Source organism: Ammodytes marinus (assembly GCF_949987685.1).
Source record: "Ammodytes marinus genome assembly, chromosome: 4".
NCBI classification, from domain to species: domain Eukaryota; kingdom Metazoa; phylum Chordata; class Actinopteri; order Uranoscopiformes; family Ammodytidae; genus Ammodytes; species Ammodytes marinus.
The window spans coordinates 33,479,314-33,493,298 of NC_137233.1; the positions used below are offsets into that span (position 1 = coordinate 33,479,314).

General features: G+C 40.2%; 1 protein-coding gene across 1 annotated transcript in view; it reads right to left on the bottom strand.

Moving 5' to 3' along the window:
* Window positions 1–13,985, bottom strand: part of cntn4 (contactin 4) — a gene marked incomplete at its 5' end in the record, with an annotated part of 163,059 nt that overhangs the window by 116,465 nt on the left and 32,609 nt on the right. Inside the window, 2 exons of the mRNA XM_080026764.1 lie at window positions 3,972–4,147; window positions 12,881–13,013. Coding sequence (XP_079882890.1) covers window positions 3,972–4,147; window positions 12,881–13,013 — 309 coding nt within the window. The remainder of the gene's footprint in view (window positions 1–3,971; window positions 4,148–12,880; window positions 13,014–13,985) is intronic.

Genomic DNA, 13,985 nt, shown 5'->3' on the forward strand with positions numbered 1-13,985 from the left:
ACTAACAAGTGTTGTGCCAAGGTTTTTACAGTTGACAAAGAATCAAGTTTATAGTACAGCGTCTTGAGTCTTGTCTTCAGAATATATGATGTATGGGGCTGAGGAAGCAAGAGCACCTGTGCACCAGCTTAGTAAACACAAATTCAGCCCTGTACATTGATGTATACAGCCCAACTAGGTAATATTAAAAGTCATACAAAGTGAAGGGGATTATTATACAAAAACAGTGGCTGAGCAGGACACTCTGGGACTCCTGCTCCCAATCACTCACTACCAAGAGTTTTTAGACCCAGTCATAAACAAGAAGTTTATACCAGTTTGGAAATGATTTCAACCCCCATTAATGTGGGAAGTAAATGATACAATCCTTTTTGACATATTGAACATGGTGTATTTTTTGCCAGAAAAATATGTCACAGAGTTATCAACGCGGTGCAACATTCGGCATTTGGGAATAAAAAGCTTTGAAAATATTTAAATCACCTCACTTTAGACATTTCAGGTGTAGCAGATGTGCATTTCCTCGCTTGCCAAAATGATTGCTCCCGAATCTTGACGGCCGTAATCACCAGTGGGCTTATTAGAGGTGTGAGCGTAGTCTTAAAGTCTGTCTGGTGTGAAAAACACAGTCAAATTACGCATGACACTAATTACCAACCCGAAAAGGTCACACAGTCTTTTACCGCGGGGAAATGGGATAGGTTGCAGAAACAGCACTTGCACCTGACTATTAATACGCATTACAAGAGAGAAAATATATCTCCGCCATGCCAAAAACTCATGTACTTTGTTATAACAGTTGCCCTTTAAATTATTCACTTGAACCCTTCGCTATTCGATCATGCTGTGGAGTTAATTAAGCTATACCAGGAGTAATAAAGAAGATGGATGTCACTCGGTCATACATGCTCTCTCTCTCCTCTGACTCCTGTGACAACAACTGAAAGATGGTAAGGTCACAGCACCGACAATTGATGGAACTGTCAAGCCTAACATAGTGGAAATCCACCAGAAGGATTTGATTGTAGATTGACTTCTGGCTGGTTCCAGGGGGGGAGGGGGGGGAGCGACCAAAGACGCCTGAGAGACGTATCGTTTGGCCTTAACCTCAGAAATCTAATCCGAGCAAGCGATCACTCACTCGCTGTTAATGTCATCATTTATGCCTGTCCGATAAACTGACGCGTACAGTATGGAAATTATTGACTTTCCTGTCGCTAACTGGAATATGAAGTCCAGAGGTTGTCAGTTAGACTCATCAAGATTCTGTCAAACTAAACTTGTCACCCTGATGGTCACAAATCAGTGAAAAATAAATAGCTATAAGAAAAGCATCCTCTGCAAAATAGATAGTGCTGACTTTAATTTATTCTTTATTCATTGCAGTGGTTGAATTTAACATAGATACTTTTTAGTTATTTGATTGTATAGCTCATTGCAATGCTACACACCGCTAACAAACCTCTACCAATTGCTTTCGTTGATTCACAAATGAGATGAATACAAACTAAAGTGTGGATTGGTGAGTTTTCAGTTTGGAGAAACTTTACTTAGGTGCTACGAGGAACTAAATATTTCTGAAACAGTCTCATTTACCAGTCTCAATACCTTCATATCCTTTAATCAATTTAAACAAACTATCTTAAATCTGCCAAACTCTACCTGTGACTGTTTTAATTAGGCTATATTGTACTTTCACCCATTTAATTTCATTGCTGCCACTCTTCACCACTGTGTAAATGTTTCAATTGTTTTTTTGTTTTTTCTTCTCTTCACCTGTTGTTGTGTGTTTGATGTATTTGCATTGAATGTTGTGTATGTATTGTTGTTTTTCCTTGGAGTTTGTTTGAACTCGACACCATTGAAAATGAGGGTCACCCCTCAATTGGTCTCTCGAGGATAAATAAAAGTTAAATGAAAATGAAATTAAAAATTTGACCCCCTGAATCATAAATTAACAGCAAACTCTCTTTTAGCTCTGATTTTGTTCTCTTGCGCAACTCCCAAATGGAATGAACTGGTCCTTTATCTGCTACATTTTCCACTATGTCAAGCAGCTACATGCTACCTGTGTCTGTCTGCTGTTTGGATCAGTGGAGGCAGTGTACAATGGCTGTCTACTGTGGCCAAACATTGCTACTAGCGGTGAGAGTGAACCAAAACAGTCAAGTTGTGGCTCGGCCGGCTAAACACTGTGCTGAAACTCACTAGACAGTCACAGAAAGGAGCTGCACGCTCAGATTAAAATAACTATAGGTTTGTCACTGTTCTATGTCATGTTATGTTCCCATTGACATGTGACACATTCTTATTACAAAGGGATTAATTAAACTAGCTTTAAAGTAGCTACGAGGAGCTTTCAGTTTTTTGTCCAGTGAGTTGGCGGCCCCTTTGGACAACAGCCCAAGCATATGTCGGTGTTGTGTGCATTTGTTTAAGGAGGTAAGTGAATACGTCCACGAAGAAAGACTGCAGATGAGGTACAGTCATATGAAAAAGTTTGGGAACCCCTCTCAGCCGGCAACATTGCACTGATTTGTTGAACCATGTACAGATACACAATCTGCAGCCAGATGTTCTTGCAGGTCTTTGGAGGTGATCTTTGGGTTGTGTGCAACCATTCTCACAATCCGCCGCATATGCCGCTGTACTTTACCTGTACTTTTCTTGGTCTGCTAGACCTGGGTTTAACTGCAACTGTGCCTGTGTCCTTCCATTCCCTGACAACGTTCCTTACAGTAGAAATTGACAATTGAAACCTTTGGGAAAGCTTCTTGTAGCCTTCCCCTAAACCATGATAATGAATAATCTTTGTTTTTAAGATATTTTGGGAGCAGTTTTGATGGTCCCATTCTGTCTCACTTCAGCAGAGAGTCAAAGAGAAGTGCAACTTGCATTTAGGCACCTAAAATACATTTTCTCATGATTAAACAGACATTTCTATGAGGTTCAAGGCTTAACAACATAATCCAACCAACTTTGTGTTTAAAGTCATCAGTTGTACATGCTGTTACAGGCATTAAAATCAACAAAACCACAAGGGTACCCATATTTTTGCACAGCCAGTTTTTCACATTTTATTTTATTTCACACAACCAAATACTGCTTTTCAAAAAATCTTTGTTTGGAAAACATCCCAGTAGTTAGCTGTTCCTGGTAAATTAAAGACATACCACTTTTATCTTTTTTTTGTGAAAGCAGAGTCAATTATAATGCCGGCTGAGAGGGGTTCCCAAACTTTTTCATATGACTGTATGTCTTTATATGTGACTGTCAGACTAATAGTGGTGATATGACAATGGTTAAGTAAAGCAAACTTTGATTTAGTAGCGTGTATAAACACAGGATGTTCCACTCTTCCTCAAATAAATCTTCCTGTGAAAGAAATTGGACTCCTGCAAAGGCATTAATAATAACTCTATGGTCTCACTGGCTGTTACTGGTCATTTATGATCGTCAGAGGACAGATGGGACTGTGCCATGAGCATTTAAAAGTTATTCGTAGGAGGTTTAACACAAAATGGTGTTTCTTCTACTGTTGGTTCTTTTATAGAGAGAAGCATCTAAGGGCAGTTCTATTATTTACCATAAAGAAGCCTTGCTTTATATCTCCAATTTTCTAAGATTTTTGTGTTGGTATGTGTTTGATCTGCATATATGAAATAGAGCACACACACACACACACACACACACACACACACACACACACACACACACACACACACACACACACACACACACACACACACACACACACACACACACACACACACACACACACACAGATAGAGTTAATAGTTCCCTGGAGAGATTTTTGCATCATGTTAACAAGCAGAAGCCACATTGTTATCCATCGGTGCCACGGGGTGAGGTTTTTTTTCCCTGCCGCATCTCTCTCCCAGTGGAAGCACAGAAGCCATAGCATTTTGCCCAGATAGAGACAGACAAGAACAACACAATAAGACACTCACATGCAAAGGTTAGACTGGCCTCTCGGCTCACGACCGTCCCAAAAGAGTTGGAGGCGAGGCACTGATATGTTCCAGCATCTTGGTCTTTGTTCAGATGGCTGATTCGGAGGTTGCCCCCAGAAAGGCTGTAGTGGGATCCAGATTTGGGACTGATTTCTGTGCCATTCAGTTTCCACCTAAAGAGAGAAAAAAAAAAGATAGGAGATACAAATTAAAGTTGCGCTATTCAGTTGCAGGGGAGGGGGTATGTGTTGACATTAGCTAGGGCAAGCAGTTAGTGTACAAGGCATATTTTCTCTATACACGTAATTCCTTGAATTGAATAATTCTATCATCATACATCCAACTTATTTTGAGTGACCTGTAACCAAGATTTAGACTAGAATAATATTTGTAAACAACAGTGAAACAGTAACGTTTCAGGTATTTTTCCAACTTCAATCAGTGTTTCAGAAAGTTAAGTGTATTCAGTCATGAGAATAAACCTTAGAAAATTGGATGGACGCATTCCACACTACAAGAAGAATATTGTGATTTGAACATTTGATATTTTTTTTATTAACACAACGGAAATAAAGGTTTGAGAGTGCCCCAGAATCATGGCCTGCAGCATAGCGTTAATCTAAGCAGTAGTGGATAACCGTGGCGCTGTGGATTTGACTCCTCCATAATTAAATAGATAGCATTGCAGCTCGTCCGTCTTGCCAGACCCCCCCCCCCAGTCCAAATGCATAAAAATAATGCTTCATCATCTACAGCGCAACAATTAAAACAAACGCCTGCAACCTTGCCTTCACACTTCTGCATTCTGGACTAGTCCGCACGATAATCATTGGGTGTGATCAACCAAGGGTATAATTCACTTCAAATGGCAACGGGCTCTCCAATGGGCCTACACAGGCGCACTGTATGAAGAGCTACGTCGCTGTTATTTGTCATCAATGATGTATAACCATCAAAGCAATAAGAGGTTCTGCACAGATAAACAAGCATCACATAAGCAGTCTTGTTACCTTATAGGACATTTGATTAGAGCCAGAGTTGATTTAGTGATTCTTCTTTGAAGGAAAGTTCTATTTTTTTCGTTTTGTTGTGATTTTTATTTTCAGCTTCAGATGTGGGAGAACCATGTATTGTTTTAGTTTTGGAAAAAGAAAGCAGCTTTGATGTGAAAAAAGGGGGCTTTGCTAAAGCCCTTTTGTGCTGTAGACAGAAAAGTCGTGCAAAGCTGGTTTTGTGCACTGCTATCTCTCTCCTCATGGTGCCAATGTAGTGCCTTTGAGACATAACAAACCTTTTTGAGAAAAACACTGACAGGGGTGCTGCATTAGCAGTGTGACATTTGCTTGCTGTATAACATATTTTCTAGTATTGCTAGTACACCCCGTGTAACTCATTTGGCTTATGTCGTCGACACAGAAAATCAACTGTGTTCGGGGCTGTGTGGTCACAGGTGTTAAGTATGTACAGTATCTTAAAGGCCCTGGCAACCCAAATTCACTAAATCCTTACTATGTTATTTGGGGAGTAAAATGAATGTTAATATGTATATGAAAGGTTTTCGGAATAGCCCGTCAACCCCCCGCAAACATACTTTCATGTCAGTTGGTCGACCATTTGAAAAATCCTGATTGGAATGTTGCTTTAGATCTCTATCTTCAGTCGTCACACGATTCTAAAGTACATTGGCATACCCATTAGAACATTTCTGATCCAAACTTTGGCTTACGTCTCTATCTTTAGTCGTCACACGTTCTAAAAAAACAAATCTATACAATCACACAAGTAGGAGCTGATATAATGAAAACCAATGTCAGACCATGTTGCTTTAACTGCCTATATACCCACACTGAAATTGTCTCACAAAAAGCAGACTATTTGTGAGGCGGGGCGTTGCAGCACTCACAAAGCGCCTCTCTCTCTGACGACTTTTAAAAGACAAAAAATGTGGAGCTCAATGGTCTTTCATGGCCCTTCTCCAGTTCAGTCATAAGTAAGTGCACGCTCTCCAGAGCCTTATTACTAACACACAATAGAGAAGAGCCTGGGGTGTGTGTGTGTTGTTGTGGTGGTGGTGGCTGTGGTCTCACAGGACTACACAGTAGCGAGTCATTTGCAGCTGAAGTGGAACAAACAAAAGAAAAAATCAAGTGAAATATTCCAACGCCCAAGCCACAACACCAGTGAACATGAATGGGAAAGCAGAGCAGACAGGGGCCATGGAGGAGTATGACACTTTGAACCTCCGTATCAGGCATTCTCTTCTTTCTTAAAATGGGTTCCTATTATATGTTCACAGCTATAATTGGCACTCGGCATTGTATCCATATTGAAAACGGTTCAATCCGGTGACAGCTTGGGAAAAACCAAATGTTGCGAAAAGACGGCCCGCGTCTGAAATGGGTAATTGTGACTTCCTAAATGCGGTATGCGTGGTGGGGGAAATTAAACATAGTGGTAGTTAGATATAATTGGCCACCCAAAGCTCTTCCTTTGATACATTGAATGCTCTGTGACAGCTACTGCCGCTTTAAGCCAATTAGATAACAACTTTAAAGCCGCTAAGTGACGGATACTCACATTTTTTTCCTGTGAAACCTCCAAGCACATTCTCACTACAGATAAATTGAGAGCGGTATTATGAGGGAACGGTCAAAAAAGCAAATCTGAGGGCAACTTTGAATAGCGTCATTGTGTCAACACCACGTTTCCTCTTCCGTGGGAAGTTTGGAGCAACAGATTACTTAGCAAGCAATAAACTGGATTATTTAATAATTCCTTTTTTTTACCATGATCACAATTAAACTGCCAAGTAGGTCACAACAGCAGTCCCATTTGTTAGGCACATGCCATATGTAATCAAGTAGCAACAGGCCATGTACACATTGGCATAATACCATGCCATCTGGCTTCTGAGGGTGTGAAAGTCAGGCGTTCTGTTTCTTGTCTTAAGCCTGGTGCTTTTATGTGTTCTAAACAATGCTACAGCACTTAAACATACGTTTTGTATATCCTGCAATACGATGAATTATTTCATTTGAATTTGGGTAAATATGATTTATTATGTATTTGTAAAGATGATGTACTTTCCTGTATGCATGCACAAATGTACATATACAGTGTGTATGTGTGCATATGTGTGTTATGTTTGTTTTGTGATTTGAATTTGTATAAAAAAAATCAAATACTACAGCATGTTCTACTGGCTGATTCCCTTGTGTTTTTTTCACATGGGTCAAAAGAAAAGACGAGGTATGTGTGCACGGCTACGCCATTTGAACTGAGAACCATGCTCATCCAACGGACTGCGACTGTCTGCTTAACTAGCATGGCACGGACATCACTCAGAGAGCTACAGGCGAATAGGCATAGACGTATAGCTTTGATATCAAGAGGTGGTGACAGAGACAAATGCCTCAAGAGATCAGGGCCATACTGCATCTACTGTACAACTTCAAAGCCACAAGTTACCCAGACTTGAATTGAAGAACTTGACCTCTTGCCCTTCCTATAGCAGATATGAGGTGGACAGTGGGCTTCATTAATCACTGTAATGGAACCTATTGTGAACCGCTCGATAATCAATCGCATGTTCTCAGTTTATATAGTGATTTTTGTACAGCTTAATACAGCTTGACATTTTCTTTTGTTATTGGGTTCCTTTCCTGGCTGCACCCTTTGGATAACATGTGACAACCAACCCCCCAAAAAATTTGACGACCAACCCCAACTGGAATTTATTGCTAGCATCAAGGCCAACAACCATCTGACGACTAATTAGCTTGCTAAAAACAATCTAAACTATAGCTTACCCTTCACACTTTTTTAGGTTAACAAGTGTTTTGTTATAAACCCATTGTGTAAAAGCCCAGAAGAAAAATACTGAGGAGCTAAATATTTTCAATTTGACATGAAAAACACTAACAGTCCTCTCACCTCAAATGCAGTAGTTTAACTCCAAAGGAAGACTATGTAGGTGACCTCTGATCCCAGTTGTGAATATTTACATACCAAAATTTAACAGAGAGCGCCTTCTGGTTCCGAGATATAACGATTGTGACAACCTACCCGTGTGACAAATTACCCCGTTCTCCCCTACCACTGCACGCAATTGGATAGCACTACGACCAATCAGAGCAATGAACAAGGTGAACAGAAAATGAAGGTAAGTGTACCAATACCATGTTCTTAATATAATGTATCTGTCTATGTATCAGTGTCAAGGATGTTTAACCATTCACTTGAGTGCCCAAAACGTGAATCGGCTTCTGAATTGGAGCCTTTTTATGCCTCAGTTATTCATTTTCTCCCTCATTGAAATAAGAAAAAAAGCCTTTGTTTCCTCCTTATTCAGGTGAATGCAGACGGGAAAGTGAATGTATCTTTGACTGTGGCATTTGACGCAAACGCTGTAGCTCTCAGCTCACCTCTCGACACATCTTACAAAGACTGCTGCCACTGGACCGCACACATAGCGACCTTGGACAGGGAAACAGCTGATTGGGTCATCCTCTAAGCTGGCTCAAGCCCTATAGTGTTAAACGTACCAATCCCTTTTCAAATCTCAACCCCTTCCAATTTCAGTGAGCAAACATGATTGATTTGAACTTGTACTTTGCCAGAGAGATGCTTGTTGCAACGCAGCACAACAGCCTTTGGATAGACTAATGATCCATGCCAAGAGGAAATAAAGAGGCAAGAATCGGCTGCTCTTTGAACTCTGCAGAAGGAAAAAAATAAATAGAAAAAGATGTTGAGCCGGGTGCATGCAAAAGGCTTTACATGCGTTCATAGCCTACAGAGAGACAAGGCATCTCAGGGGGGTTAAACGGGGAATTCATGTATTACACTCCCATGTCTTTTCTAAAGCTAGAAACAACAGAACAAAGACTGGAGCGTATTTCAATGGAAGGCTAAATGTGAAGACACACTGTCAATATACAGCGCAATATAAGACATGGGGGCACTCATCTGCTTCATTATTGTTAAGGCTACAGTGAAGCAAAGCACATGTATAAGTACAAGTGCGCGGAAACTATTTTCCGAGTCCAATAAAAATGTCAAATTCCCTGTCAATGGGGCTTCTGCTTCAGGCTTTGTCAGATTAGAAACTTTCCTCTTTCTAGTTTTAGAACAGATGTGTCTTGCAGCGCCTCTGGATTAAACTGCCAGAGATCAAAAGAACAATATGGGATCTCTGTTGTACGACTCATCCTTTTCAGTTTGCTGCTGAGTTTGAATCCCATGAGATATAGCTCCAAACCCTTCATTGTGTCATTACGACCCTTTTATCGTTTCCAGTGTTCAACTGAATAGATGAAAAATATCAAGAAGAAGGCTAAACTAAATAGAATCCATGACTGTTTATTTTTAAATATATACCTCAAAGTATTCTCGCCGAAGGTACAACTTGCCCCCGGTGCGGGAGACCTTTTTTTCCGAAAGCTATATTTCTTAAACTGTTTATTTCAGATCAAAAGTTATTGTTGCCAGGGATGCACCACATCCTGACATATACATACATATTTTAGTTGGATACATTACTGTCAAGGCCTAACTTTAAAGTCACTTTGAGTAAAAAGTGGCACACTTCACCCCACTCTCCCCTAGTCATTTAAAAAAAAACTCAAAACCAGTTGTATGAGCTCAGATCAATGAGGCCCACATGCTTTGAATAGCGAATACAAGTTTAAAACTTGTGATGATACAAACACTCACTGAACGTACTACACCATAGCATTGCTACTTTTGCTCAAGTGAAGCACCTGTATACGTCTTCCACCGCTTGCATTCAGGTGCCGTCGGTAAATCGGTCAATCAATGAGTCTGTGCCCACGTCAAGTGATGAATCATTCGCTTAGAATAAAGTATCACTTACAGGTTGGTTGGAAATATCATGACCGTGCTACATTACATTTTTCAGGATTTATGGATGTTTAAGTTTTCCGAAGGTTCACTTTTATTGGCAGAGCTGCAAACACACAGAGAGGGATCATTTAAGGCAAGGATTGAGACATTTGCCAGTGAGAGGTTGTCTCAAAATGTAATGATGTCGACACTGTCAGCCGTATTAAAGCCTGCTGCATCAATGGAGAGGAACAATGTGCAAAAAGGGGACTGTACCAACCTGGACACATTCAAATCAATAATCAAAACACACCTCTTCAGCCAATGATAATATTACATGTTTACATATTGACATTACATATTTACTTAACATTTAACTTACATTTTTAACATTACACCTCTTATAAGCTGATTTCAATGTTTCACTTACTTTGACTTGTTTTTTCTATTGTATGTTGGCTTTATTGGTACACCTGTTTTTAATGTGCTTGTGTCCTAATTTATTATAAAGTGTGTTGAGTACCTTGAAAACCGCTATAACAAATGCAAGTATTATTATTAGTTTGGGCTTTCAAACAATTAACATTTTTATTAAGATAAATCACAGGGTAGCTGTGGATTTATCATGATTAATCGGCATTCGAAATATGCCCAACAAATTCAAATTCTCTCCGTATATTGTTGTAGGAACGGAACGATGAATGACAGAAGGTGTATGGTTTGGCTGTATCTTTGCTATGCCTCTGAGCAAATATATAGAAGGCATTTATTTGGTGATACATAATATTACATAACATTATACACCAGAATCAATGGATAAATGTCTGTGTCCAAATGTGTGCATGATGACATTACATTTTATCATCTTTGGTCAAGTTTGCATTGCTGCATACAACTTTATTGCAGTCCATGCTGTGTGTGTGTGTGTGTGTGTGTGTGTGTGTGTGTGTGTGTGTGTGTGTGTGTGTGTGTGTGTGTGTGTGTGTGTGTGTAAGTTTGAGTCCCCAAGGGGGACTGTTTATTTGTGCCAGAAAGCCAACGTTATATTGACGTCACTTATTAATCACACACACCTCTGTAAACTGCAGACGTTTGTGTCCTCATGTGCTCTAAAACAGAGCAGACAATGTTGCTCCTCCTGTTGCTTCCACCAGCAACCGCCGCCAGCGATACACACATGGCCACTAGCAGGTCAAAACAAAACGTGCTGCTACGTTCCACCGGCCTAATGCCTATGTCTTTTAACAGGTCGATGGTGTCGCTGCGCATCGCCATTGTGCTGATCCTGGGTCAGCCATGACGTTAGAGAGACAACTAGTGCAGAGCGGTGGCAGTGCTGCTTGAAAGTATGTGAACCCTTTGAGCATTTTGGAATTTTATTCAGTTTAACCATTATAATTTCCTTTTTTATAATATTTTTTATATGAAATAGCAGATGTTTTTTTTATCAAATCAACATTTTTTCTTTTCCGGAAATCAATTGTTAAAACAGATAAAAAAAAAATTATTTGCCAACTTTTGTGTGTGCAAACGTTTGTGAACCCTGAGCTGCATTGCTTAAACCAAGCAGGTAAACACAACCAGGTGGGCCAAATAGAGTGATGAAATGGACCAATGTTATGAGATATCTTTAGATAAGAAATTGGGCGGCACCAGATAAAACAGAGATCAAACCAGGTCAGTTTAGGCTCACCAAAGTGAACACATACAGGTCAGACATGCCAAGGGAAAGAAAATCTCAGAGGATCTCAGGAAGAGAGTTGTGATGTTGCACATTTGTCTTGCGACAGGTATCAATCATTTAAAAAAGGTTTGAGCTCCATTGGTCCACCGTGAGGCAAATCATCTACAAATGGAGAGCTTTAAGAGTGACTGAACATCTGCCTAGAAGTGGACTTCCTTCAAAAATATCCACAAGGGTCACAAGAAAAGTGATTTTTCTGGTAAAGGCCACCCAAACATTACATCTGGAGATTTGCAGACCATTTGCCAACACCATTCCTCACTTGGGAGAAGGTTCTTTTGGTGGTAGGCAGAGTTGCGTTTTTGCCCAAACATAGCAGTTTTGGTTAAGACCAAACAATTCAATTTTGGACTAATCTGTCCACAGAAGAGACTTCAAGAAGACTTCAGGTATCTCCAGGTGCTCTATGGAGAAGTTGAGACAAGCAGTGTTGTTATTTTCTGAAAGCAGAGGCTTATTCAGCAACCCTCCCATGAAAGCCATGTTGACTGAGTTTTCTTCTTATTGTGGAACCATGCACATCTGTCCCAGATGCTGCAAGGGAAGTCTGCAAATCAGATGTAATGTTTGGGTTGGCTTTTAACAGAAAAATCACTTTTCTTGTGACCCTTGTGGATATTTTTGAAGGAAGTCCACTTATAGGCAGATGTTCAGTCACTCTTAAAGCTCTCCATTTGTAGATGATTTGCCTCACGGTAGACGGATGGAGCTGAAACTTTTTTAAATTAATTGATAGCTGTCCCCAGACAAATGTGCAACATCACAACTCTATTCCTTAGATCCTCTTTCCTATTTGATTGTCTTTCCTATTTGGCAAGTCTGACCTGTATGGGTCAATTTGGTGGCCCTAAACTGACCTGGTTTTATCTCTGTTTTATCTAGTGCCGGCCAATTTCTTCCCTAAAGATCTCTCATTACGTTGGTCCATTTCATCATTTCATTTACCTGCTCAATTAACCAATGCAGCTCGGGGTTCACAAACTTTTGCACATACAAAAGTTGGTAAATCATTTTTTTTTAATCTGTTTTAACAATTGATTTCCGGAAAAGAAAATGTTTGAATTGATAAATCTGTTATTTCATATACAAAATACTAGTATTTTTAAAAATTAATGAATAATGGTTAAAATAAATAAAATTCATAAAGGCTCAAGGGGTTCACATACTTTCAAGCAGCATATTGTGCGGGTCATTCTGCGCATGCGTTAATTGTGTTAAAAATGTATGAATTCATTCCAGAAATGAATCACCCTGCGTTAACGCGTTCATTTTGTCAGCCCTATTATCATTATATGACATGCTTCAGTCACATGCTCACCTATAGAGTGGAGCTGGGCTTCCCTGGGCTTCACAGCTGAACACCACCTCCCTGTTCCTCTCCAGAGTCTCCACTGGATACACAATGCTGCCAGGCTGTTTGCTGAAGACAGGACTCTGCATGAGGCTGCTCTCTGTAGGGGCAAAGAGGACATACACATCTCACTATATGCAAGGACACACACCAACCTGTTTGCAGGCCAACCCACACAAATGGTTGGGCCCCTGAATAAAGTACAGACAATGGGCCCTCTCTTTCATCGTATCAATGCATGTGCTCGTCCCTACGTAGCATTTCACTATTTTGAAAAGACATTATTAAAGATCTCCTATTATACTACTTTTCTGGTCTTAATTTCTCATTAATGACTCCTATAGAGCAACCTGACACGAATCACAGCACAAAAAACTATGTAGATTTTCGGGAAACTCTTCCTCTCATCTGGGCGCTTTCAGCATTTTCTTTCAACACTCGGCTTCGTCCTTCTCCGCCCCCTCGCCCCCCTCCTGCCAACCCTACTCCGTTGTGATTGGTTACCTTCCGGAAGACTTTCAGCGGCGCGCGGGCAGATTTGAGCAGGCAGGTGGGGGCATGGCAGGAGCATGCCTGAGCACGTTGCAGCATTACCATACATGGAAAATCCGGATTGATTTACATAGATAAATCCCGGAAATTTGAACAAGTGACCGGCGTTCCTAGCGCTCTGCACAGCCGCCCCAGACGGTCAGCAGGGAATACGTCTTAATGCATGTAAGTCATCATTTGACACTTTAGTATGGTTCAACATGACTATAAATCATTATAACAACGTTTATAGGTCATCAAAGTTGAAAAAGCATAATAGGTGCTCTTTAACATGTATGTCCTGCTAGAAATAACTCCAAAGTTCAGAGAAAAATTACAAAAACACAAGAGAAAACAACTTGCATAAAAAACGGCATTCAAACCATCAATGCAAGATTAACCACAAAAACTGGTCTGTTTATATGAGCCAAAATGATATTTGATTTGACATATCTGTTTTAGACACATTAAAGCAAGGCACTGGACGCACATAGCGATAGAACACGTGTTTGGTTGAAGTTTCGACGTTGCACACAAAGGT